This window comes from Harmonia axyridis, chromosome X, assembly GCF_914767665.1.
Source record: "Harmonia axyridis chromosome X, icHarAxyr1.1, whole genome shotgun sequence".
Classification (NCBI taxonomy): Eukaryota; Metazoa; Arthropoda; class Insecta; order Coleoptera; family Coccinellidae; genus Harmonia; species Harmonia axyridis.
In genome coordinates, this window is record NC_059508.1 from 825,645 (window position 1) to 853,541 (window position 27,897).

At 32.2% G+C, this 27,897-nt stretch overlaps 3 protein-coding genes across 9 annotated transcripts in view; 2 read left to right on the forward strand and 1 right to left on the reverse strand.

Moving 5' to 3' along the window:
• The first annotated feature begins 568 nt into the window (after positions 1-568).
• Positions 569-19,354, forward strand: LOC123685757 (phospholipid scramblase 1). Of its 3 annotated transcripts, XM_045625618.1 has the most exons (8): positions 597-886; positions 1,218-1,258; positions 1,320-1,511; positions 14,690-14,797; positions 14,920-15,137; positions 16,306-16,632; positions 16,793-16,855; positions 18,375-19,354. In XM_045625618.1, exons 2-7 carry the CDS (start codon positions 1,219-1,221, stop codon positions 16,820-16,822), a joined length of 915 nt encoding a protein of 304 aa, XP_045481574.1. In that variant the 5' UTR covers positions 597-886; position 1,218; the 3' UTR covers positions 16,823-16,855; positions 18,375-19,354. The 3 variants fall into 3 exon arrangements, with proteins under 3 accessions (XP_045481572.1, XP_045481574.1, XP_045481573.1); XM_045625616.1 differs by lacking the exon at positions 16,793-16,855 and having other exon boundaries at positions 569-886; XM_045625617.1 differs by lacking the exons at positions 597-886; positions 16,793-16,855 and adding an exon at positions 974-1,060.
• An 830-nt stretch (positions 19,355-20,184) lies between these two features.
• LOC123685758 (DNA repair protein complementing XP-A cells homolog) lies at positions 20,185-21,572 on the forward strand. The gene is made up of 5 exons (XM_045625619.1): positions 20,185-20,438; positions 20,493-20,601; positions 20,664-20,791; positions 20,950-21,112; positions 21,193-21,572. Exons 1-5 carry the CDS (start codon positions 20,320-20,322, stop codon positions 21,463-21,465), a joined length of 792 nt encoding a protein of 263 aa, XP_045481575.1. The 5' UTR covers positions 20,185-20,319; the 3' UTR covers positions 21,466-21,572.
• Positions 21,573-22,920: 1,348 nt separating this feature from the next.
• Positions 22,921-27,897, reverse strand: part of LOC123685759 (3-hydroxy-3-methylglutaryl-coenzyme A reductase-like) — a 52,007-nt gene continuing 47,030 nt past the window's right edge. For all 5 annotated transcript variants that reach the window (XM_045625621.1, XM_045625623.1, XM_045625622.1 and 2 more), the window contains exons 8-12: positions 27,329-27,436; positions 26,603-26,847; positions 26,203-26,540; positions 23,821-24,347; positions 22,921-23,638 (exon numbers count right to left, since the gene is read on the reverse strand). In XM_045625621.1, coding sequence (XP_045481577.1) covers positions 23,047-23,638; positions 23,821-24,347; positions 26,203-26,540; positions 26,603-26,847; positions 27,329-27,436 — 1,810 coding nt within the window. In that variant the 3' untranslated portion in view covers positions 22,921-23,046. The remainder of the gene's footprint in view (positions 23,639-23,820; positions 24,348-26,202; positions 26,541-26,602; positions 26,848-27,328; positions 27,437-27,897) is intronic.

Sequence of the window (27,897 nt, forward strand, 5' to 3'; positions counted from 1 at the left end):
TCTAGGCCTAATGTTAGGAACAGAAGAAGTCATATGATTACAAAATGATTAAAACATATTTCTGTCATCCAAATTCTCTTTGACACTATTATAATATGCCTCACAAATCATCAGCGATTTAACTAGCAAAGTTTCAATACTTCTTGTAAAGTAACAATGAAAATTACACAACTTGTTGTAGGCAGATTTGTTGTCTTTCACATATAATAAGTTTTTATAAATGAATATAGAAGGCACATTATATATTCCAATAAACAAAATCTTAAGCTTAACTTTAACTTTGAACCTTTGGGAGAAATTCAGTTTCGCATCCACCACAATTGGGTTCCACTACCGCAATGCTTATATAAAGCGCATTCACCACATATTTTTAGATTTTGAAATTGTTGGGTTAGGTTACACAAGTTAACGAGTTTCGGTGTATGATTTATTTGAAAATCTACCCATTGAACTTTCGTTATTACCGGGTGAAGTCCAGAAGACAAATTAGTGATCCCAGATGGTTTATTTTCGTATAACCGCTGTACATACGAAATTCGGAGACATAGAATAGTTAATAACTTTGATGAAAATGTTTTCTTCTCTGTGAATCGTAGGGAATTCTTGACATTTGTTCTCATCGTAACTTCAAACAACGTTAAATTTGATCGTTTCTGAATTTAATTTCAAATAATTGATTCAGCATAGCACTTATATTGCACTTTAAAAGTTGAATTGCATTTGATAATTCGAAATACCCCAGATACTGTCAATTCAATTCGCGTGGTGTTACGTCATTCAACTTTTTTATTCTATTTTGATATTGTAGAATATTTTATAGTGTTGTGTATTCCTAATACAGCTTCTGTTGGTGTATATAAAATTTATTATTAGCATATAGTTTAAGGTAAGATCCTTATTTTTGAACAGTACATACGAAATCCACATATATCGAAAATAGTGTTTAATTGCCGGGTGAAACTGCTGAAGAAAAGCAAATCTTTTAATGAGGGGGATTGAAAATGATAAAAAATATGTACATTTTTTAATCTCGACAGTCAAGGTCAAGTGCGATACCCAAGTAAGCATTCTTCCCTATGAAATCTTCAGTTGATAACAAATATAATTGAGAATCTCAAAAATGTAACTGATGTTAGTGTATTAATTAGAAGGGTTCAAACTATTCTAACTATCTATCTAACTATCAAACTATTCAAACTATATGGCTTTCATTTCAGAATGTCCTATCCTGCAACTGCTCCTCAGGGAGGATATCCACGTGAGTCTAAAATTACATTTCTAATTATATTGAGTTTGATATGTGGATGATTTTTCTCCAGATCCAAACCCTGTGTATGATGCCAACTTCCCTCCACACGGAGGCTACCCTCAACCCCAATACCCACCTGGTGGCAATCAATATCCCCCAGGACCACCTGGACCTGGACCGTTCCCTCCTGCACCTGGGGGATACCCACCTCCAGCAGGTTATCCAGCACCACCCATCACCAATCAACCTATGGCTGGAGATGGTAAGTTTCTATTTCATTACAAACTTATTTCCTAATTATAATATGAGCAATTAGTACCAATGCCAGTTATTTTCATATTATTGGGTTGTATTAAATCTGGGTCAACTTCCCATTGATAGGTCAGAAGGATAAAAAATTTGTACATTAGTATATTTTACCTTTTTTTAAAATAATTTTCAATGTCATTTGCATATCTCCATCAAGATTTGTGGTTTTCTCAATCTGGGAATATTGCATTACTGCTAGTGTTTTTTTTTCAATAAAAATCGATTTTGTGAAAGAGTTTTGAAAATTTCAGTTTCATTTGAAATGGACAAATTTAAATTTTTAAGATAATAATTCGGAATGCTTTTGAATGAAATATTATATCATTACAGGTTCAAAAGTTCACATTATATTTTGCAAATGGATCAAAGCCACTTGCACAATATGCTAAAAATTAAAAGTGTAAAGTTCAATATTAACGAACAAGGCTCAATTGAATCTCCTTTGTATATTTCAATACAATATATCAGACCTTACTGATGAACAAACTGAATGAGTAATATTTTACAGTTAATTCTTTTTGTTATTTGTGCTTGTTGCAGCTTACTACGTCGTTCTATGAATAGATTCGAGTATTCTCACGCCCTCTTTCGTTTAATCAAATGCTATATAGACCTGTGATAGATTTAGATTGTCTAGGAGTACATTCCATTAAGTTTATTCTTGATGATAATATACTGTTATGGAACGTATATATATTTTCAAGTTGAGATTATGTTGTTGTTGATTTGATTTAAATTGATTCGATCCAATAACTAAATTTGAAACTATATTTTTATAATTTTGCGCCGACTATTTATCTCAGGAGGGTTCATTCAAATTCAATTATATATTTTTTTTAATTTAATTAATATTTTCGAAATTCATTAACTATAAAGAAATTCTTATCTAATAACTAAATTTATATTAATCTAATCTTATATTTACGTATTTAAATCTTCATCGACCTCATCAGTGTTCTATGTTATGGTATGGTATCGTCTTCTATGCTCCTAACCTCGAATGGATTATAACCTTGATTTGTATTAATTCAAGTTGCATTGTTTTGAATCCATTTTCCATTTAATATTGCTTCAACTTGCTTGAATCCAGGGAAATTTCTTCTTGAAATTGATTAAATAATTTTCCACTTCTTCTCACAATGATTTTCAGGTACGTATTTAACAATTTTAATATCTTGCAAATTTTCGTAAATAAATTCTTTCGTTTATCAATTATTTCAGGTAAATTTCTTGAGTCAGGTGACGTGCTCTCAACAATGGTTTTTTACTGACTGATTAGCTGTCATTCGGCTGGGCTTTATATAGATTTTCAATTTTTTCTTGAAATCAAGATTGCCTTGGATGTCAAAAAATTTTCCAAATATGATGCTTTCGCAATTTTCTCTTTTGAGGTAAGTTTTCTCTCTTCAATCTTGATCTAGTTAATTTCTTCATTTAATTCCGCATCTTTTGGTACCACATATGTTGGATTCGGTCGATTCGAAGTTACAAAATTTTCAAATATTCTATATACAATTTGGAAATTTTTCTAATATTCACTTTCTTTGGCCTAATATTCAAAGATTTCTATCTATAACTCCTAAAATCTACTACATATTTTTAAATTATACTATAATCTAATGAAATATATACATTTTTGTATGTTTGAGACATTAATTACTTTGGAATCCCTGATTTATCATTCGATATCCTATCCCTATCCATTATTTACAATTTTATTAGGAATTTTGGCTAGTATTACATTTTTGAGATTGTATCTAGATGTAATTCACTAGATCACAAGCTATTTCATGAAAATTAACATAGGAAATATAAAATAAATGATTATTTTTTATCATTTTGAATGAAAATTGAATATTCAGTCTTTTGACTCTTTTAACATTATTTACATGATATATAAATGGTTCCTGATACTTGAGTTGAATATCTTTTGTTGATTTTATCAAATTGAACTTGAATTTTATTAATATTTTCATTTTGTTTCAGATCCTGAGATGTTTTGAATGAATATTGATATAGTACTTTAGAAATATTGGATTTATGCTACTTTTATAATGTGCAAGTGAATGGAATAAATGAATAAAGTTACTCTACTTTTCTTTAAAATTATTGGATCATATCAAGTTAAAATTTATTATCTATTTGATGAATTTGCTGTAGTTTCCGAAGGATAGAGTCTGGTAATGTATTCTCATTGATTTTATAAGTTGATAATACCATTCCATAACAATTCCCCAAATTTAATATTTGATAATTTTTATTTTCAATATAAAATTTAAAATATTAAAATTTCTCCAAAATTTTGAAATTTGATTGAAATTTACATTAACTTTCATTCGTTGTCTGGATGAATTCATATAAATCATTAATATGAAAAATTCCTCTTATTCTTTCTGTTTCTAATTCTTTTAATACATAACTGTTCAAACCATTCTCATTATCTATTATATATGGTCCCTCGAATGGAGTTTTTAATTTCGCACAAATCTTATTCCGCTTGTCTGTTACCCTGTGGGATCGTACAATAACCAAATCTCCTTTTTTATTTAAACTTCACATATTTCCTTCTATTCATTCTCTCCATTTTCTTTCTGTATCTTTTTCTATTCTTTTTCAATCTTACTTTTACCTTCTTCATGATGTCTTCATTATTTATATGACTTGTTTTGTAACAATTTCTTTCTTGTTTCATTGAATATAAATTTGTTTCTTCTCTAACTGTATTATGCATTGTATTCAATAAAAATTCCACTCTGTTTAATTGTATATCCCATTTGTTTTGTTCTCCATTGACAAGTTTTCTTGAATATTTCACTACTTCTTGAATGTATCGTTCTGATGGGTTTGCTTGAGTATCACTTATACTGTTATAATTCAGAATTATCTCTTTATTTTCATAATATTTGTCTTCTATTAAATTTTGTGGATTTCCTATCTCATATATATTTTGGTCAATCTTGTTTTTATTTTCTGAAAATTCTATTGAAGGTGCTGTATACTGATTTATTAATTTTTCATTGAAATTCATGTTAATCTCTCCTAAAATTTTCAATTTTTCATTTGACTTCTCAATTTTCTCATTTCGTTTTTCGATATCATTATATATAATACTCAGATTTCCTTCTGTTAGATTGTGAACTTCAGTTTCACAAATCTCCAAATTCTCCTCATATATTTTACTTTCTGTATCTAATTCAGCTGAAGATTCTTTTTGTACTTTATTTCTTTTGGTATATAACATTTCCTTGGAAATCATCAAACTATCCCCAAGTTTCTTTTCCATTTCAATTACCTTATCTGCCAAATGAATTTTCTTTTCTTCTTTAATTTCTTTCAAATTTTTATCCAATATTTTACTCATATTTTCTTCCTTAATTTTTCGAACAATCTTCAAATTTTTTACTCCAATTTTCTTCTAATTTTTTTATTGCATTCATTATATCCCATAAATTCAGTTCTTTTCTATTTTCTTCATTTATTTCCATATTTCCTCTTGCATTTTCTTCTTCATCCCCCTTTTCTCCAATTTTCGTTTTACTTCTTGTTTCCATTTTTTATTGAATAATCAATGATATGATTCCAACAATTATGTATTAATTTGAAATTTTTTTAAAATAATGCTGTAATTGAATTAATATAATAATGCTGTAATTGAATTAATATAAGAATGCTGTAATTGAATTAATATAAGCCACGCGTTGGGCGACAATTGTTATGGAACGTATATATATTTTCAAGTTGAGATTATGTTGTTGTTGATTTGATTTAAATTGATTCGATCCAATAACTAAATTTGAAACTATATTTTTATAATTTTGCGCCGACTATTTATCTCAGGAGGGTTCATTCAAATTCAATTATATATTTTTTTTAATTTAATTAATATTTTCGAAATTCATTAACTATAAAGAAATTCTTATCTAATAACTAAATTTATATTAATCTAATCTTATATTTACGTATTTAAATCTTCATCGACCTCATCAGTGTTCTATGTTATGGTATGGTATCGTCTTCTATGCTCCTAACCTCGAATGGATTATAACCTTGATTTGTATTAATTCAAGTTGCATTGTTTTGAATCCATTTTCCATTTAATATTGCTTCAACTTGCTTGAATCCAGGGAAATTTCTTCTTGAAATTGATTAAATAATTTTCCACTTCTTCTCACAATGATTTTCAGGTACGTATTTAACAATTTTAATATCTTGCAAATTTTCGTAAATAAATTCTTTCGTTTATCAATTATTTCAGGTAAATTTCTTGAGTCAGGTGACGTGCTCTCAACAATGGTTTTTTACTGACTGATTAGCTGTCATTCGGCTGGGCTTTATATAGATTTTCAATTTTTTCTTGAAATCAAGATTGCCTTGGATGTCAAAAAATTTTCCAAATATGATGCTTTCGCAATTTTCTCTTTTGAGGTAAGTTTTCTCTCTTCAATCTTGATCTAGTTAATTTCTTCATTTAATTCCGCATCTTTTGGTACCACATATGTTGGATTCGGTCGATTCGAAGTTACAAAATTTTCAAATATTCTATATACAATTTGGAAATTTTTCTAATATTCACTTTCTTTGGCCTAATATTCAAAGATTTCTATCTATAACTCCTAAAATCTACTACATATTTTTAAATTATACTATAATCTAATGAAATATATACATTTTTGTATGTTTGAGACATTAATTACTTTGGAATCCCTGATTTATCATTCGATATCCTATCCCTATCCATTATTTACAATTTTATTAGGAATTTTGGCTAGTATTACATTTTTGAGATTGTATCTAGATGTAATTCACTAGATCACAAGCTATTTCATGAAAATTAACATAGGAAATATAAAATAAATGATTATTTTTTATCATTTTGAATGAAAATTGAATATTCAGTCTTTTGACTCTTTTAACATTATTTACATGATATATAAATGGTTCCTGATACTTGAGTTGAATATCTTTTGTTGATTTTATCAAATTGAACTTGAATTTTATTAATATTTTCATTTTGTTTCAGATCCTGAGATGTTTTGAATGAATATTGATATAGTACTTTAGAAATATTGGATTTATGCTACTTTTATAATGTGCAAGTGAATGGAATAAATGAATAAAGTTACTCTACTTTTCTTTAAAATTATTGGATCATATCAAGTTAAAATTTATTATCTATTTGATGAATTTGCTGTAGTTTCCGAAGGATAGAGTCTGGTAATGTATTCTCATTGATTTTATAAGTTGATAATACCATTCCATAACAATACTTATCTGTAATTTTTTTTGAGATAAACGGTTTACAACTGAAGGACTTTCATGATAATTACTGTCGGAACGAATTGAATGTTGTGAATTCGTCAAGACCGTTTTTTTACTATCCATTAAGAAAATAAAATAAGAAGTAATGGCAGAATTCTATAAAAAAAGTAAAACATTCGGAAACCATGTTTTTTGGGTATTTATTTTCGAAATACTGGGTTGAAAGAAAGTCTATGTAATTATGTTACTATCCTGAATTGATCCTCCATCTCGGCAATATCATTCTTGAATTGCTTCTAATAAAATATTTAGTGAATTACTGTTGAAATTCGTGTTGAGGTGTTGGTATTTCTGACGTTCCAAGATATATTCTTACGTGCAAGACACTTGACTTTTAGATCCATTTATAACTGATATTGTATGGAATATATCAAAACAAGTATTATAATCACTTATTATTTATTTTTTTATCAATATCGAACATAATTCGCTTTATCAAGTATTCTAGGAAAATTTAATGGAGTTTTTTCTCTCAAATTCTGCATTATTGACGAATGAGAGGTTCGAGATAAGATGTGACGTTATGTTCAATTCAAGGAAAATTATCGTACAATAGTTGTTTTCTACTCGAAACGTTCCATCTTAAAATATCTGAATTATGAGCGTATTTCATTAGTAATAGCTTCTGCGGTCTGAAAATAGGAATGAGTTTGGGAAAACGGAAGTGAATAAGGGATATAAATCAAGTTCAGATTTTGATATCATAATGTACATATTTATCAATCTATCGAATTTATTTTGACGTTTTTCCTTTCCAGATACGTGACGAAGTTGTTTGATTTGTTCTAAGGAAATAGCAGACTATCATTTTGTCCAAATGTTTGATACCTTCATGAAAATTGTACCTCAAAATCGGCCGTCGTGTACACGGTAACTCTCGAATCGAAATTTTCGATGTTGAAATAAGCAAGTCTCATTGTATATCCGAAAAAGGTGAAATTTCCATGGGACCGCTCACTACCCGATCCAAATATGATGTTTTTAGCTTGTGAACAGCTGCTTGAAAGGCAAAGACGGAAGGGATTCCTGCATCGCATTGTGACTGCAGACGAAAAATTGTTTCATTACGATAATCCCAAGCGCAGAAGATAATGGGGATATCCCGGCCATGCTTCCACGTCGAAAGTAAAACCGAATATTCACGGTTCCAAGGTCATGCTCAGTATTTGGCGGGATCTGCTCGGCGTAGTGTATTATAAGTTGTTAAAACCTAGTGAAACAATTACAAGCGATCGTTATCGAACTCAATTAATGCATTTTAGCCGAGCATTAAAAGAAAAACGACCGCAATAAAACGAGAGACATGATAAAGGATTTTACAGCATGACAATGCTCGACCTCATGTTGCGAAAGTAGTCAAGAAATACTTGGAAGCGTTGAAATGGGAAGTCCTACCCGACCTGCCGTATTTTCCAGACGCTGCTCAGACTATTACTTATTTCGATCAATGGAACACGGCCTGCCCGAAAGATGGGAGGAAGTAGTGGCCAGCGATGGACAATACTTTGAATAATAAATGTTTTTTACAATAAAGCCTAGAATTTCGGAAAAAAACGGCGGAAGCAAAGTTGTACCCCTATGTATATCGTGTGAAATTTCGTGGAAAAGTTTCGGACTTCATTATAGAACCGGCTTATCTTGAAAACCGCAGAAGTGGTACCAGAAATCCTCAATTGTGGCCTACTTCTTGATGAAAGCTTTAATATTGTCCACTTCCGATCACCATCCCGGAAAAGGTTCCATCATTATCTCCGTTGTTGCGATACTTGCACAACGTGTTTCAATTATTGGTTCCGGTGCAGAAAACAATTAAATAACAAACAATCAAACAAATTTCATTCTCACCAGTCGCAATGGTTCAAAAAATTCCAATAACTCGGTAAACATTAGGAGGAAAACACGATATGAAATAAGTATAGTATTCAGTACCACCGTACCATTATAATATCCTTCAAAAATAAGCTGGTTCTTCATGGGGTGCTGGTGCCACCACCTCTCGAAAGGAACTTTGGCCTTGGTTTTTTTCTGCTGCTCCTGTCATTTCGTTATCGATGGGAATTTGGAAGCGAAATTTCACGATCAGACAGTATTCGATAAGATCACAAAATGAGGAATCGCGGCAAAAGAGCGTAAAAGTTGTTATAGTATATCCAAAGTCACTTGGAGGAAGCCTGAATATTTCAATTATACAAGGGTTGTCCAAGTTTTCAGAAATTTCTTTGAAATTTATGAAAATATTGCTATCAATACTCTCAAATAAACCCCGGTATTTAGTAAATCGTCTTGGAAACAAGAATCTCCCGATTAGATTGATCTTATTGGATGAATATTTCCCCTCGTATTCCCCTTTCCACTTTGAGAGCGTTTTTGGTTACACTCATTGGCTGCATCTATCACCTCTCAATTACTTTCTAATAATTCGCATAGACCAGTGTGGTTCATAGGGGTATTATTGAAATGCATTTTTACGTAGTTTTAGTTCGTTGTGTGACTGATGCTTTTAATGATTTCGACTATGATGTTCGGCACAATTCTATGGCTTATGTAAAAAAAGATTAATATTTCGTAATCGAATCTATTCCTCCATTTACTTTAAAAGTCAGGACAGTTTTAATAATAGGTTACATATATCTTTTAATATTTATTCTGATTCTTAATACGAAAAATTTAAGAGATATCGAGGAAAAACTTGAACTGAGGAAATACTACAATTTCTAACTGAGTGGAGTAGTTCATGACTTCCAGAAAACATAGAAACTGAAATCGAAATTTGGATAACTAAATTTAACATTTCATGAAATGTCATTAATAATACGTAATTAAAAATTTTATTGGTTTATGGATTTTCAACTATCTTAATGAATAATTTATTACAATTCATGAAATCTCGACTTTTTAATTTCTTTTATGTTTTCTGGAAGTCATAGACTACTCCATTCAATGAAAAATTGCAGTTTTCCTTAGTTCAAGTTTTTCCTCGATAACTCTTTAAGTATAGGATTTGCTTGAGACCCCCCTCTTTTTATACCTACGTAAAAATGACTGAATGAATAAAAAATATAGGTTTTTTTCCAAGAAACTTTTTGAGTGACTTGATGTCACTCAAGGATCTCAAGGTCATGCACCTATTCTACCCTAGTTTGTCTTATCTTCAGACAGAACATTTCCGAATTCATCTCAAATATCGTGCTCTTATAATTCTATGCAACGATCAGTTCATCATCGTTGATAACGTTCCTTGATATTATATTACAGGTCTAGAATAAAGAATAATCAAATTATAACACCGTAGAATGACATAGTATCATTTTTGATGTAACAGCGAAAGCTACACACGTCAAAAATTTTCTGAAAGAATCGACATCTGAGTCCCATACATACGCAAAAATATTATTTTCAACTCAAGGGTTTGAAAAGTGTGCGCCTATGGTTTATGACTGTTTTGCAATTATCTCTGGCCGAGCGTTTTTATAGACTAGTTCAAGTGACTTTGGATATACTATAACGGCAAAAGCTACTCACGTCACAAATTTTCTGAAAATATCGACATCTCAGTCCCATACATACGCAAAAATATTATTTTCAACTCACGGGTTTGAAAAGTGTGCGCCTATGGTTTATGACTGTTTTGCAATTATCTCTGGCCGAGCGTTTTTATAGACTAGTTCAAGTGACTTTGGATATACTATATCAAATGAATCAGAAATCTTCGGGTCCGAGCGATTTTAAACATTTTCATTTTAAACCCGGAAAATCGAACTGTTAAGTTTTCATTGGACCACACTGTATATTACACGGTTTTATTTTTTCGATTTCGTAGTTTACATTCTAAATTGTATAGTCTGAAAATTCAATGAGCAACTGCACAAATATAATGCTTACATTCACCCAAAACTACGGTGAGAATCTTCAGAGATCTCCACGACTTTCACGAGATACCTCAATCCTGAATTTCGAACTTTCTCCAATTTCAAAAATTCATTGAAAAAAAAAAGTTAGATGTGACAACTTTGTGTGATACCAGGTATTGAAGCTGGTTTTATGCTCTTTTTGTAAATCGAAACAATGATTTTAAATTCGAATTACAAAGTGGTATTTTTAACCTGAGCACATCAAATAAGGAATAATGAGTCCGGTCCTGGAATATTTAAATAATTGATATCTCTCTGACTCCATCCAAGCATGTGCCATGTAATAACATTCCAAGTTTCATGAGTTTGATTCTGATGATGGTCTCAGTATTTCCCTGAATATCAAAACTCACCCTATAGCTTTCTGAAGTAATTAATTTTTAATAGTACATCCTGACTTCCTTAGTCCTACTCTACCTCTGATAAGAGTATGTACAGTTACAAGATTTTTTTAATATGGAAGCTAGACGTGGCTCACCCTGTATATATCGCGCAGTCAATGCTGAAGAATGTTGTGGTAAGCTCCAACGGGTACCGATACAACAGTACTATTCGACGAACAGCAACTATAAATCCACAGAAAATGCTATTTTTAGAAGATAATGAGTGATAAACTGAGTGTTGCTGAGCTGATTGGGAAATTTTACCACTCCTTATTTATACATTTCGCAAAGTAATTACAATCGTTACCACTTCTTAAACATTATAGTGAGCGTAACTGTTTAGAAAAAAATATTGCAGAAGAACACAAACTCTTTTTCTGTTTGGTAATGACCAGTAGGCAATTGATACTCTTCTTCACTCATCACTTCTAAGGAATTTTTTCACTTAGAAACGCACGCCGAACTGAAATTCTGAAGCATATACATAAGCAGAATTACAAAGCTCAAAATTGTCTGTTTCCTAACATTTCTCTCGATAAGTCCCGGACCTAACAAAAAGAAAAAAGATTTTTTCTTAAAAACTCAACTTTATCCTTCAAACTAGGAACCTTCAACCTTTTCTGTAGAAAAAATCGTCATCTCCGCGGCAATCACTTCTTCATTAGTGTCAAATTTATTTTCCTGGAGCACATTTTAACCATTGTTGTATGAATAACACTCATCAAGCCATTGCATAGTATTTTTTTTTTGTCAAAAAACTGTTTTATTGATATGCGAAACTTGTTTTTATCCATTTTTCGAACAACATTTGTAGCTTCACTTAACACCCTCTATATCCACTCTAATTCTATGTTCCGAAATTTTGATACGCATCTTTTGTATCAAGTATCAAGCATACTAACGATAAAAAAGTATTATGGCACTGGCGGTGCCATGAATGAACAATCGCCCAAAAGCTACTGATTTAGTGCCATACTCTGAGACGTATTCAATTGACTAATAATATTGAATTATTTCATAATTCTAAGAGAAGCTTTAGAAGATGGTCCTATCCTAAATCAATGTCCATGTTGTCGGTCTCTTTCAATTTGATTAGCAATTACTCAATTAATCTTCAGATTCTGACCCGGCAATTACAAAGGGTTAACACTAAAAATCAATATTAATATTCCGAGATCAGGTTCAATGGATCAGATATATTATCGTCTGTATTTCATGGATTTAGGTGGCTACGCGTTGTTTTGAATATCAGTGTTCAATAATTATTATTAACAAGAATAACGATATCCCACAGTCGTGCTATCCCTATATCCCTCCTTTGTTGACGACAAGTTATTTTTCCATTTAGAATGTTGATAAATATTTAAAGATAAGATTGAATTATTTATTTCGAAAGAATAATAATTGTTCCGACTTAAGTATGTATCTTATGTATACTTGGGAGTTTGTGAGAAGACCACACTGATAATGGAATTAAAACAAACTGTGTCGGTATTTTAGAGAAAACGTGCTCTCTCTATTCCTATCATCTTCGATAATTTCGGGCCTTATTGAAAGATTGTGTGCATTATGAACTGTTCCTTGATATCACCGGAAAAAACCAATTTACTACGAACTTAAAAAGGCTCAGTCGGATTGTTCTGCTCTAAGAATGGCCGAAAAGAAGATCTTGAGGTTCAAATGTATTCCACGTTTTTTGAAGCGTCTCAAGAAAATGTTTGTTGTCAAGAAGTCGCCCAAATCCGAGGGTTATTTTAAATTTTTGACCGATGAGGAGCAAAGGTATGTGAATATTCAGCACATAAATCACTTTTAACGATGTATTTATTACCAATGTTTCACTGGTAAACTTAATTTTCTTTTTTCGTTCTTCTTCAGATAGTACAGCAAACTAACGACAGGTTTCTCGTATCATTTTTGAATCTGCTGATATCTTCATTTTCTTGTTATTTGCATTTTTATTGTTTCCACTCGAGTTTAATGTGCCTTTTTCGTGGTGGTTTGATCTGTTTTTCAGTTTTTTCGTGAATTTATAAGTCTATTCAGGAATTATTGGCATCGAAGTAGGACCTGAAGTCGCGGCTTTATTTTTGTTTTCAAGAATATCACTAAAAATTGCTCTGGTTTCATCATTGAAATAATCAGAATATATGATTTTCATCATTTTTGTATCGGAGATATCCCAAAGTTACGAAGGGATGATTTCATAAACTGGAATCCAATGAAGAGATATCTATTCATTTAAGAGTTCTTTAATAATTTTGCACTCTTGATAGACATTAGGTATCTACTTGCAAAATTCTAGTCATATATTTAACTCTAATGGCCAGTTGCACCATTTGCCTAAACATTGATAAAAATTGAAACATTGATTATTTTCTGATTTCTCTTAAAAAATCAGAAAAGAAAATAGGAATGCTTTCATACCATTTACTATTGAATTACATAGAGTATTTTGCCTATTATTTTGTGAATTCAATTCACCCACTAACTACTTGAGGCATTTTTGTATGAAATCATTTTCAATTTGTAAATTTCAAAATTTAATTGCATTGTGTTATCTTTGAGTAGTTGAGAGTGAGGAAATTTTCGAATTTACTCTTCTGAATACATTATTTGCACAAATACTCAATGAAAATTCCATAAATAGAATTAGAATTTATTTGATTTTTGGATAAATCATTTAATAAATATAGATTCAAAAGTTACAGACTTCTTGATTACTCATTGAAGAACAAGAAACAGATATAACAATGTTTAATTTCAAAATAGAATATAAATGAAACTATAAATGCAATGCCAAGACTTTGTTCACAGATCTTATTTATATAGCTTAATGTTAGTTAAATATATCTCGTCTCAATTCCTCAAAAATCCTAGCATCAGCCATTGAATCATCCAAAGAATTGAATTTGAAATTCATCATCTGAGCAGTGAACTAACACTCATTGTACCAATTATCTGCATAGGCGTTATTAATTGTTCACCAACCCAATTATGATATAATTCTCCATTCATAGATTTATGGTAATCCTTATGATCACCACTGTCAAAACATCCAGGTTAAAATCCATCAATTTTTCCAGCATTCGAAATAGGGTACCTTCTACCTTTACCTTTGAATATTCTTGGCAACCTTTTTGTTTTCTTTTTAGAGTTCAATGTTAAATATCCAATTTTCATCCAGATAAATGAATTCCACATTTATTCCAAGTATTCTTTGTATTTACCGTAAAATCCTACTCTATTCACTATATTTTTCATTTTATCAATAACAATTTTTCTTCGATCAACTGTTTTGAAATTGTAACCAATCAATTTTATGTAATAATAATAATATGGTTTATTCTGTAAGCTACAGGGTATAATGTTGTCTTTGATTAAAATCCAGGTGCTTTTTGGTCACTTCAAATGTTATCCAGACTGATATATTCATTGGTTTTGATTTTGGTACCTACTTAATAATAAATTCTCTAATAAATATCTCCATCATAAAGTAACCTGATCTTTTGTTTAAGGTGGTTGGATGAATATACCTCAAGGACCAGTCAACTGTCCAGCAGGATTGGAATACCTTACCATGATTGATCAGTTGTTAGTGCATCAGAAGATCGAACTGATGGAAGGTTAGTTGATTTCCTTACCTATAAGAACATTCATTAATGAATTATCCAATGAAGATATCCAAAAAATATGAAATGGTATAACAAAGCTATTCAACATTAATATTCAAAGCAATTTTTTACAGCCTTCACTGGATTTGAAACCAGCAACAAGTATTCGGTGAAGAATAGTCTCGGACAAAAAGTTTATTTTGCAGTTGAAGATAACGATTGTTGCACAAGAAATTGTTGTGGACCTTTGCGGCCATTTGAAATGAGAGTTTTTGACAATTTCCGAAATGAGGTCATTCATTTCCACCGTCCATTAGCCTGCGATTCCTGCTGCTTTCCCTGCTGTTTACAGGTACTGTTTATAGTTTTTTCTTGTCATAATCTAAATAACAAGAAAAGTCTTTCAATATGGGACTTTGATTAATTTGATCCTGTTCCCCATAACATTTCTTCTTGAAATGTGCAAAGTGCAAAACACATCCTAGAGAAAGCTTTTGGCGTGTCAAAACAAAAACTATCTTTAATTTTCTGTATTGTCTGTGATAGGCATAGACATATAAGAACATGGACTTGCTATCACAAGGCTTCTACTCGCAACGCTTTGCAGACTATCAAAGAGAGACAGGTGTTGTGAAGGATGGAATAATTAATGGCAAAACACGAATTGGCTATTGGAATAACACGTTTTGATTTCTTTTTTCAAGAGAAATATTAAGTTATTCGGATGAGAAGATTATTTAAATGGCTATGAGAATAACGCGTTTTGATTTTGTTTTTAAGAGAAATATTGAGTTATTCGGAGAATAGTAGTGAAATAGCTAAGAGAATAACGTGTTTTAAATTTTTCATAACAGAAATTTTGAATTATTCTAATGAGAATAATATTGATATAGCTAAATGAATCACATCTAGGAATTGTCTGTGACAGATTTTCATGATATCTTAAATTTCTTTCAGATAAAGGAAAATTTCATCGGGTCCTATTTGAAAGAAAATATTTTTAATTTTATGTTCCAAAAAGTTCATTATATGAATGATATTATAGATAATTAAATTTATATTCGATATAATGTGACTACAACTGCAGTTGAACTTCAGGGAATTCAAAATTTGTGATGAATGAACACACTTACGAATGATCATTTATGAAATTTTTAAAATTTTATATCTGTTGTCTTTAGAAAAATAGCACAAATATTTTAGAGAAATAGACTGAGAAAATAGTGATCACTATTGGGGATGAAAGTGCTATACTTTTTCTATCAAAGGAGGACATTTTAGCCTTACGTTCCAAATGTATACATCTTTCTTTACTCTGGCGTTGTGAAAAAAGTACTGTATATTTTATACAAGGGTTTATTTTATTACCTTCAATTATCAAATATACAAGCACATATGGTAAAAACATATCATAAATATCATTGTAAAAAAATTATAAAAAACATCTTCTGTCTATGGTGATAGGTCATAGATTTTCCTTTCTTTCAACTCTAGCTCATATCGATTTCGACATTTTTCAGAGCATGGAAGTCTCTTCTCCTCCTGGTCATCTAATCGGAACAGTGGAACAGGACTGGAGCCTGTGCTGTCCAAGTTTCTCAATCAAGAATGCAAATGGAGATACTGTTCTAAAAATTGACGGGCCCTGCTGTACCGTTAGTTTCTGCGGCGACGTCGAGTTCAAAGTGATGTCGGCAGATGGTAGTACCGAAGTAGGGAGGATCTCCAAACAGTGGTCTGGACTTTCAAGAGAGATGTTCACCGATTCAGACTTCTTCGGTATCACTTTCCCAATGGATTTGGATGTCAGAATGAAGGCAGTGATGCTTGGAGCATGCTTCCTTATTGTAAGTAAAGGGGGGAGGTGCATGTTTCAAAAATTTTCATTGGTTTTGGTTTCTTTTTAATCATTAACAACTTAGTTTGTTGCAGGCTGTACAGAGTTATTCGATATTAATCGCATTGTACATATTCATTGCATGAAAACATTGAATTATTTTTTTACAGGATTATATGTTCTTTGAAACAACTAACTAAAAGGAGTTGGGCAGTTCCTTCTGTCATTTAAAAGTAATTACATTAATTTTTCTTTTTTTTTTTTTTCAATTTACTTTTTTCCTTCTATCAAAAAGAATAATAGTGAAACAATGAACAGATTTATGCACTTAATATTCTTACAGAAGGAAATGGTTATTTTTAAAATTTTCATTGCTCTGAAGATTCATCTCGTGTACCTATACAAAAAATGATAATAATCAGAAGTTTTAGTTGAAATGAGAACATGTATCGAGTGTCCCAAATTTGTTGTCTATTGAGGGGATGATCTCAGAACCCCCCTTTGAGTTAGAAAAATATAAATTGTACATTTTCGGGCTCGATTTTGGAGATAATAAATTTGATGAAAATCGTTACCTCATAAATTCAACTGTTTTCAAGCTAGAAAAAAAAATAGAAAATGGCTTGAAATAAAAAGTTCTCACACGGCAAATCAACCAAGTGCCTATCTAATATGATCTGTGAACTTCACATAAATGATAAATTCGGTGTCCACCAAGGTCTCCGGATTTAACACCGTTAGATTCTTTTCAACATTTTCAAATTCAAGAAGAAAAAATCTAACGATGTTAAATCCGGAGACCTTGGTGGCCACGCAAGATATTATTTATCTGAAGTTCACAGATTATTTTCGATAGGTACTTAGTTGATTTGCCGTGTGAAACTGAAACTTTTGATGATTTTTTTAATTTGATAAGGAATTTATATATTGTGTTATATATTTTTGAGAAGGAAAAATTAAGCGATTTTATTTGTTAAAGAAATTGTTATGGTCTACATTTAAAAAACGCAAGTTTGTATTATAACTTCCAAACTAATGACAATAAAGAATAAATTATAACACCAATAGGTTCTACTGAAAAAAATGCCTGTAGAACGTTTTTGTTTCATGTTGATAGCACCAGTAATAAAAAAGGTATGATTACTTTTCATTTCGCGCCATTATCCAATTTTCTCTTATAACTTGAAAACGGTTGAATTTATGAAGTTGCGTTTTACACGAAATTAATTCTCTCAAAAATCGAGACCGAAAATGTACTATTCATTTTTTTCTAGCTCAAAGGGGTTCTGAGATCCCCTCACTAGACAATGAATTTGGGACACCTGATACATAAAGGTATCATCATTCAGTGAATACTCATTTCCTCAAAAAAATTACCATAATAATTAATACAAACTAATATACAGATTAATTTCAATAATTTCATTTCCTTCTCAAGTCAAGGACTTGCTTCTTGAATTGTGGTTTATAGCAAAAAATCTTAACTCCTGAAAATTGCTTCATTATGATTTCAAATCTTGTTTTTATGCTACAAGGTGATAATAGAGAACAGTTAGATTCCATTTTGATTATGATTCATTGGACAATATTTCTGAATCAGTATCACCTCCTAGTATAAAAATTATTTGCTTTTTTCCAGCTATGTAAGATAATATTCAAACATGAAGTCGTCCATTTCGCACAACCTATCTAACATTTCCACTCTTTCAAATTTTGAATTGATTAATAATTGTAAAATGTTTTCTTTTTCAGGACTACATGTTCTTCGAGAAGAAACAAAATAATAATTGAACCTGAACTTATGAAGATGTGATTACAAATATTTTCGATATTTTACATTTTTTTGAAGCTTTAAAAATTTTATCCCCATGTATTTTCAAATAACTTTCTAATTATAGCTGCTCCGAGAACTTTTTATTGTTCATCGAAAAATCCATTTCATTACAAGTCAATTTTTTGACTGTATGACAAACTTCCCTTGAAATAATTTCCATTATTTTACCCATATAATCTTGTTTCACCTTTTAATGAGGAAAGATTGTATATGTTTGTGCCTTAATATTATGTTACATGATGTTTCAGCCTCCAAATGATGAAAACTATGCTGTATTTTTTCTAAGATATATATATTGAAGATTTTAATATAACTTAATCTGACCTTTTTTCAGAATAGCATATTTTTTGCACAAAATATTGTACTTATACATTTCATTGTTTTGCTTTAAACGCATGTTTCTTTTTTGTTTTTTCTAACATTTTATGTCGAGGATGTGGCATAATATTAGAATATATTCTTTTATATTTTATAACGTTATCGTTTTTCTGATGTTTCTATCTATTCATATTTTGAGCTAAAAATTAAATTTTCTTTTATGTTTTTTGACATATTATACTCTACATATATATACCTCGTCCGTTGAATAAATTTTTAGTTCAACTGAAGTTAAAATTTGGAAATCAGGCCTTAATATTAAGATTTAATTGAGGGGCTCCTCTTCCACTTCGACCTAATAGTCTATTGTGCCCAAATGAAGCCTTTATTTTAGCAAATTTTCATAATGTGGGTATTTAAAATTTGGTAATTCCATATGATTAATAAATATAAATTGATTATTTGTTTCATCTGCATGAATCCAGAATTGTTTTGTTTTAAAACTAGTCTCAATATTTTATGAATTTCACGTTATATGTAATACATTATTCATTCAATAAAAATGTGTATCAGTGTTGTATATTTTTTCATTATTTCCCCTATATCGCACTGTAACTTTGATGGAAATGAATTGTATTAGGTTCTGTAGAGCGGTGTGACTTTGCACCACTTTTTATAGTTTTCTTGGTGTAACTTTTTCGTTTATTTGTGAAATGAGTCCTATACAAAGTATGTTTAATTTGAACATTTCAGTTGTCGACTGCTGTGGTTAGAATCAGATGAAAAGGTGCACACTTCTTTTTTATTTATTTTTAAAAACTTGGCAATGCCTTAAAAATTCGTGTTTTGGGCGGTATATATTAGTGCACTAATGCCTCCGGGTTCGCCCATGTATCTTTTGTTAATTTCATTCCAAAGAGTTCTTCTGGGAATGTTGTACACTTCGGAAGCTGTCTTGAAATGTTTTCATTTTGAACTGCATTGATTGCTCGGATTAGTGTTTTTTACTATATGTATTTCCTTGCATCCAACTACTTTTTGTATCGACAACCCATAATTGTGCCTCAAAATAAAACAGGTGAAACATATTTGGTATGTGGCAATGTCTCCCGCCAAAGGGCCACAATAGAAAAATTTCCCGAAATGTCGAAATCCTCTCAACCAAATATTTTCAGTTTTTTTAACGTGACGTTTAATGAATGTAAAGTAAGCTGCTAAATATATTTCGATGGACCGTTCGCATTTATTTTCTGCACAACAGCTAGTATTTCGCATATACACCATACACCCACGTTAAAAAATTACCCGCTAACATAACTAGCACACCATTCAAAGTAATCGCTGCCCTGCGCCCTGGCCAGTTGGGTACAAAAGAATTTTATATAGGGCCACAAGGGAATTTGACAGATGAGTGAATAACATAACCTAAAAAATATTCAGTTATTATCGAGAAGAAAAAGTGGGAGAGGACATTTCAAAATTTTGTTTTGTTTGCCGCAACAAGTTTTTTAAAATTCTGAAGTTGTTGTGGAGCATCCCTTCAATATGTCAGAACACGAAAAAGAGGAGTTAACTGAATCTGCCAAAGCTCGAATAGAGAGAAATCGTCAAAGAGCTATAATTCTGAGGAATAGTAAATTGGTTGCTCATCCTTATGCAAAAGGGTAAGTAGGGAGAAATCATAAATTAACCATATATTTTAATTGATATTTTTGCAGAGAAACGATAAGTGTTGATACTGCAACAATTAAAATTGGCGCCACAAAATATATTGATACTGGTGGAGGTTTCTTACTTGAAGAAGTTGAAGGTCAAGAACCTATTCAGGTACTGATGAATTTCTTATTATTTATAATATTTGGGAAAAATCTGTAAACTTTTGTTTACAGACAAAACCTGTTGAAGATGAGCCTCCTATACATGAGGAAGATCGCCCTTTTTGTATTAAATGTGATAGACCTTTCGCAGTTTCATGGCTGTTCGATAAATTTGGTTATAAGTGTTGTGATGAATGCAAGTAAGTGAAATGGATTATAATGTAATGATAATCTTTCACTTCCCTATTGAATTTAGGATTCTTCATCCGATTTTAAAATCATTCATACTTGAATAAATAATTTTTAATGTATTTCACAAATGTATTGATGAAAATATTGGTTTTTATTATTATTATAGAGACCCTGAAGAACATGCTCTCATTACAAAGACAGATGCTGTCAATACTTTCCTCTTGAAAGCAGTCGATTTAGAAAAACGGGAGCCACCACTGAAGTTTATTACGAAAAAAAATCCTCATAATGTAAGATGGGGTGACATGAAATTATATCTCAGGTCACAGGTATTTTGATTTTTATTCTGTCATGTTAAGGAAAATGGAACTCCGCCAGTTATTCTTACATTCACATTATTATTTTATAGGTAGAGGAAAGAGCTCTTCAAGTTTGGGGCAGTCATGATGAAATAGAAAAAGAAAAAATTAACAGAGAGGAAAAGAAGGTTATGTCTAAATCTAAGAAATATAATAAAGAATTGAAAGCATTACGGATGAATATGAGAAGTAGCCTTTATGACAGAACTTCAGCAGCTTCACATACTCATAACTTTGGACCTGAAACATATAATGAAGAAGACGACACTTATACTCATAAATGTTTAACTTGTCCTTATGTTGAAACTTTTGAAAAAATGTGATGGAATCTCACACACTTAAATGTGGAACATAAATCTCATGGAAGTTTGGATAAAATAAAAAGAAACGGGTGTAATAATTTCCTGAATAAATTGCATTTTATATAAAATATTGTTTGATTTTTATTATAATGTATTTGATATTTTCCTCTGAATAAGACTGAATAATTCAATATGGTATCTACAATTCAAAATTGCTCCTAGGAGAAAAGCAAAGAACTGATATCTTTTTACTGTACCAGGAGATTAAAAGAAAATAGTCAACTTGATAAAAAATAGATACAAAAACATATTTCTTAATTTTGTTTGTAGAAAGGATTATTCAGATAAAGCCCAAGTTTCTGAAACAAAAATATAATATATCTTTAGAAATAAATTGAACTCATTACTCAAACTCAACGCCCTGTATTGTAGGCCCATGTTTATAGGACTTTTTTTTCAAATGATCTGAGGAATCTATCATTTTCGTTTGTACCTACAATTTAAGAACACCCTATACATTTTTTATACAGGCTGAGTTAAAAATGTGTACCGAGCTTTCTGGGGGTGATAGTACATTGAAAAAAAGGTTTAGTTTGATGAATGAACTTATAGCCCAAAATGCATATTAAGGGAGATATATCCTTCCGAAGTTGCGAAATTAAAAAAATTTCTCCGCATAACTTCTAGGTGAATGCCACCAGATTGAAGTTTGGTGCATAAATGTATGTTGTTTGCATTCACTTTTTATTTATTACATTTCTGATATTCTTTTTTGAGGGTGATTTTTTGGGACAACTCATTTCGTTGTATTCCTTTTGGTGAAAAACTAGAAGCGTTCGGTGGAGCGAAGAAGATTTCATGAAAATGTACTCTTATCCAAATACAAAAAATTGAATCGTTTTCGAGATATTTGAGTTTTTGTAGTCACAAGTTGTTCTAAAAAAAATTATGATTCAGCCTCTAAAAACACCCTTTAAAACAATATCAGAAATGTAGAAGTGTAATGAAAAAATGTATTTTAATAACACACTTTCATGCACGAAATTTCAATCTGGTGGCATGCACCCGGTGAATGCCACGGTGAATTTCACCGTTTAGAGGTTATGCGGTGAAATTTTTTAAATTTTATCAACTTGGAAGGATATATCTCTCTTAATATGCATTTTGGGCCATAAGTTTATTCATCAAACTATACTGATCTTTAAATGCACTATCACCCCCAGAAAGCTCGGTGCACATTTCTTATTCACCCTGTATACATTGACATAGGTAATCATAGTAGTTTTCCGAAAATATTCATCCTTAAATTCAAGCGGTTCTAATCTGATTTTGAATTTGTTTGTTTTATCGACGGGGTGTTAAAGAAAACTCAAATATTTCGTTTTTTGCAATCATGAATTAGGAGGGTTTTCAAAGCTACGAACCTACCATTCATTCATGTATCTTAATTGTTTATCTGAAAAGTGAAGTGACATGTTGGTTTTGTAGAAGTATATATTGGAGAAGAATATGTACAAATATTAGTAACAAACTTAACAAATCGAAGTTCACTGAACCTCCTTATAATTATTAAATATTAAAGCTAATTATTCTAGAATCACTTTAAATATTATTGTCAATACATGGAGGTAATAATAATTGTGGACTGATTTCAGTTGGCAGTACTGTTCTTGATCTATTGTGTCTCAGATGGCTTTTCACCAAATGACCGGCGGCTAATGCAGACATTAAAGATAGTTCGCCAGCTAATACTGTAGCACATACAATTCTAGCTAGTTGACTGGCATTCTCTCCTGGTTTTTCAACATTAGCACCCTTCACCCCCAACATGTCCAGACAAGCCCCTTGGGCTTGTAAAACGGTTCCACCTCCAATTGTGCCAATTTCTATAGATGGCATCGTACAAGATATATACAAGTCTTCTCCATCTGACCCCCAAGGTTCCATAAGAGTCATACAGTTGCTGCTGCTGACATTTTGTGCAGGATCTTGACCTGTTGCTATGAATACTGCTGTAACTATGTTGGCTGCATGCGCATTGAAACCACCTATACTTCCTGCCATGGCTGATCCAATCATATTTTTCGAATTGTTCACGTCTACCAATGTGTGCACATTTGTCTTTAGGATTGAGGAAACTACTTTTGCCGGCACTACTGCTTCACACACGACAGATTTACCACGGCCTTCGATCCTAAAAACAACATAACTTCAATATATTTTGTTACAATGAGGAGATTCAATGGGTTGTACGCTTGTACTATCCATCCATAAAGTTCTAATGAACTTGAGGAGGATTTTTTCACGGCTACCACATCCGTTATTTTAGATCACAAGAATCCTCTAATTTTCAATATATCAAAATGAGATACTTACCAATTTACAGCTGCAGGCTTCTTATCTGTACAGAAATTTCCAGAAAGACTTAAGATCTCCATCTCAGGGAAGATCTCCTGTACTCCTTTAAGGGATATCTCTGTACCTTTTGAAATCATGTTCATTCCCATAGCGTCTCCAGTTCTAGCTACAAATCTAATAAACAGATATCTTCCCGCTATTTTGACCAGTATCTTATCCAATCTAGCGAATCTGCTGGTGGAATCGAAATTTTTTTTCATCACTTCGAAATTTGCTGGTGTTTGCATCCATTTCATCGCTTCACTAGCCTTCTTGATCGAGGGGAATCTAACAACGGGGCCCCTTGTCATACCATCTCCCACCACGCTACTGGTTACTCCACACTTCATAAGGGCGCGACAACCCCTATTCGTACTCGCCACCAGGCAACCCTCGGTGGTGGCCATTGGAACATAAAACTCTTTTGAGTCGAGAATTAGAGGTCCAGCGTAGCCAACAGGGATTGGTAGATATCCTATTACGTTCTCACAACAAGCTCCCATCACCTATAAGAAATAATGGAACGTTAGAATAGAAACTCACAAGTCAGTTATATGAGTAGCATAGATTCTTGTTTAATTGCAAGAGACATGGGGAATCAAGACTTGGGTATGCCTTAGCTAGCTCTCACATTTCACAAAATAAAGGTGGAGTTGGAAAGGGTAGTACCTGAGGGGTAGGATTGAACTTGTTCACAGTATTGGGTAGTTGAGTTTTCAGTCCCCGTCATGCTAGGTTTAGTAGAGCAGCCTGGTTGTTTTGTCATCACTGATTGAAAATTGCGGTTCTATAGTTACAGAATTATACTAACTGACAAAGAAACTGCAGCATCCAGAATGAGCTGTATATTTTTAATTTTTTTTTTTTTGTAAAATATAGATAATATAGCAAGGAGTAAATTATTTAATTTGGAGAAAAAAACGAAGGTTTTTTTCATGTTAATTTTTGTTACTTAAATATTGTAGTCGTTTTTCGCAGTTTTTTTGAATTTTGAACCAGGCAATCATGTGTTCGACGAGATTCAAAGTCGATCTTTAGTTGTTGTTTAAATACATAGAGCACTTGTACGCGCAATTTATCGCCAGCTAAGTGAATTTGAGAGAGGTCTAATTATTGGCCTACGAGAGGCGGGGTTGTCATTTCGAGAAATCGCTAACCGTACGAACAGAAATCCAACTACTGTTATTGAGTGTTGTCAAGCGTGGTTTGATAATGCCCAAAATCGAAGAAGAGTAGGCACCGGACGTCGAAGGGGCACAAATGAAATTCAAGATCGAAGTCTAAGACTTATGGCCATTATATAACGATTTGCGACAACTATATTTTTGGCTGATGAGTGGTTAGGAGAACAAGGCCATCCTGTAATTGTCCGAAAGGTTTACCGCCAGATAAGGTCTTTTGGACTACAGCATTATCGACCCCATCTTGTGTTACCTCTGACGTTTGAGCATCGCCGGCAACGATTACAGTGGTGCAGAAAACGTCAACATTGGAATGTGGAATGACATCAGGTCGTCTTTTCTATTCAATTTCGATTCTCCTTGGGTGCCCATGAAGGCCGAAGAAAGGTAAGACGACGTCGGGGAGAAAGACCTGAACCTCAGTATGATGTTGAGCGTCATTTTATCCGGACAGTAGGCGTTATGGTATGGGGTGCTATTGCACATACAAGTAGGTCACCTTTAGCCTTTATTCGAGGTAAAATGACAGCGCTGCGTTACCTTCAAGAAATAGTGTAGTCATATATTCTCCCTCGCCTTAACCGGCTCGAGAATCCAATATTTCAGCAAGATAATTCCCGACCTCATGTTGCCAGAGTTAGTTTAAACTTTTTCGAAGCGACCCATGTAAATCTTTTACCATGGCTGCCCATCTTTCGCCCATAGAGCATGTTTGGGACATCATGGGTAGAAGGCTTGGAAATTTACCCCAGCCACCACGGACTTTGGCGGCTCTGAGACATGAAGTACAGGTAGCTTGGGTAGTATCCCTCAAGAAGAAATAGACCACCTCATTGCATCAATGCCGAGACGTGTTGGGAAATATATAGATAATCGCGGTGGACAAACACATTATCAACAAATTTATTAAAAAAAATTGTGAACCCTTCTTTTTTTTCTACAAATTTCAATCATCTATGTTCTACAAAAAAAAATGTAAAATTTAAACAGCTCCTTCTGGGTGTTGCAGTTTCTTTGTCAGTTAGTATATATTGTTTTCAATATATCTTACATTCTATTTTAAGACCTCTTTGAAATGTGGGAGTCAGCCCTGGCCCAATGTGTATTTAGAAATTATATTGTTGGTTCAATAGGAAAACAGAGCATATTTAATGGTATTAACAAATTTTTTGAGACTCACCTGTTCATAATTGTAGTTCTTATATGGGAGGTTTATTAGAGCCTTGGTGACTTTAGCTTGTGACCCTAAGATTCTTCTTCTGATACCAACACCACGTTCTGCATCTTCTACAGCTTTTTCAAGTTGATAAGCAGGTATGTGCTTATTATCTACTAACATAATGACCTCCTCGTCCCTCAGGAATGATGCTCCTAAGTCTGTGTCGTTATAAATGCTCAGACATTCCTCTATACTGCGGCACGTTTCGCCCATTCTGTCATCTTCAGGAGATGAACTTTCAACATCCGATATTTCTGGGAAACAATCAGTTTGAATTTCTTTGTCCACCTTGTTGGAATCTGAGGAATGGATATGTTGATTTTAGATTTTTTTGACCACTTACTAGGAGTTGAACACTTACCTTTGTCTTCATCATCTCCTGAAGAAGCTTGACCAGAGGACGAACTATTTGTTGAAATCAGAGAGAAACTTCTGTGGATTCTCCTTCTACTATCTTTCTTTGGCATTTCAGTTCTTCTCTCCACTATTTCAGTAGTGAGCAACTGTTCTGTTAGTTCTTGTTTGTCCTCGAAGAACACGAATTTTATGATGAGGGCCAGCAAAAGGATCAGAATCACGATTTGGTCAGCTCCAAGAGCCATCCATCTAAAAATTAGATCAATCAATTGCTATTCGGTTCTCAATCCCTACCCAACTTAATTCGGAATTTTCTATATAAAAACATGTTAGAGCGAATGAAGCACACGGTATAAAGAAATTAATTTTATAAGCAGTGTTAACTGAATAGATGAATCTTCGTATAACTAAGATCAATTGGTAGAAAAATTGATTATCGAGGATGAGTGTATAGTGTTCTAATGCTATGAATTGTATTAAACAGTCTATCTTCATCTGTATTGATCTGATTCTTTGAATATATAAAGAGTTGATCCTACATTTAAATTAAGTGCAGTTATTGACACCAGAAATATAACCGGAAATGTTCTATTTATTCTTAAAACGCCTTCCTGTTCATTATTACCTTTTACGAACTTTCTTATTGAATATATATGTAGGTCAATGTGCTTCAGTACCTATGTCCTAAATTCAAGAACTGCCGATTATTAGAACTAGAAAAATAACTCACTTCATGATTTGTCCATGAACAGCTGTTGCTTCTTCAGTACCATTGAAAGCGATGTGATCTTCAATTACATTCGGTGTTCGATTTTCGTAATCCCTCAAAGACCACCGGCTGAAACAATTCACCATGATCAATTTACCCGGAAGAATACACGAAGATCGCCTTATTTATATCATTCTAACCGTCGTTCAAAGAAGTGATCCTCATACATGAACAGAAAATAGTCTGAAAGGTTAAGAAGCCTCTTTTTTTAGAACATATTGGAACATATTTGAATAATTTGTATTATATGTCGGGTGTTTTGAATTGTTATTCAAATAGAATTCCTAGAATGGATTTTGATCATGAATCGTCTGCTTGGTATATTGATGTTTGACGTGGTTTGAGATCGTACTTAGTCGAGTGTTAAAACGGAAATCCCACTTTCCAAAACATAACAGTTAATTTTATTCATAGTCAATGTTCTTTTTCCAGGAAGATGATGTCATGAAAAACCTAATACTCCCAGTGAGTAGGAACTAGTACATTATTTGTATTCAGTTATTTAAATATTTCAATGATCCAACACTTGC

Bases quoted from the DNA above. Each gene is read 5' to 3' on its own strand.
- LOC123685758 (XM_045625619.1), top strand. From the start codon at position 20,320: ATGTCAGAACACGAAAAAGAGGAGTTAACTGAATCTGCCAAAGCTCGA. The intron at 20,439-20,492 runs GTAAGTAGGGAG...ATATTTTTGCAG, and splicing joins GCTCATCCTTATGCAAAAGG to AGAAACGATAAGTGTTGATA. The intron at 20,602-20,663 runs GTACTGATGAAT...TTTTGTTTACAG, and splicing joins AAGGTCAAGAACCTATTCAG to ACAAAACCTGTTGAAGATGA.
- LOC123685757 (XM_045625616.1), top strand. From the start codon at position 1,219: ATGTCCTATCCTGCAACTGCTCCTCAGGGAGGATATCCAC. The intron at 15,138-16,305 runs GTACTGTTTATA...GACATTTTTCAG, and splicing joins GCTTTCCCTGCTGTTTACAG to AGCATGGAAGTCTCTTCTCC. The intron at 16,633-18,374 runs GTAAGTAAAGGG...TTTCTTTTTCAG, and splicing joins TTGGAGCATGCTTCCTTATT to GACTACATGTTCTTCGAGAA.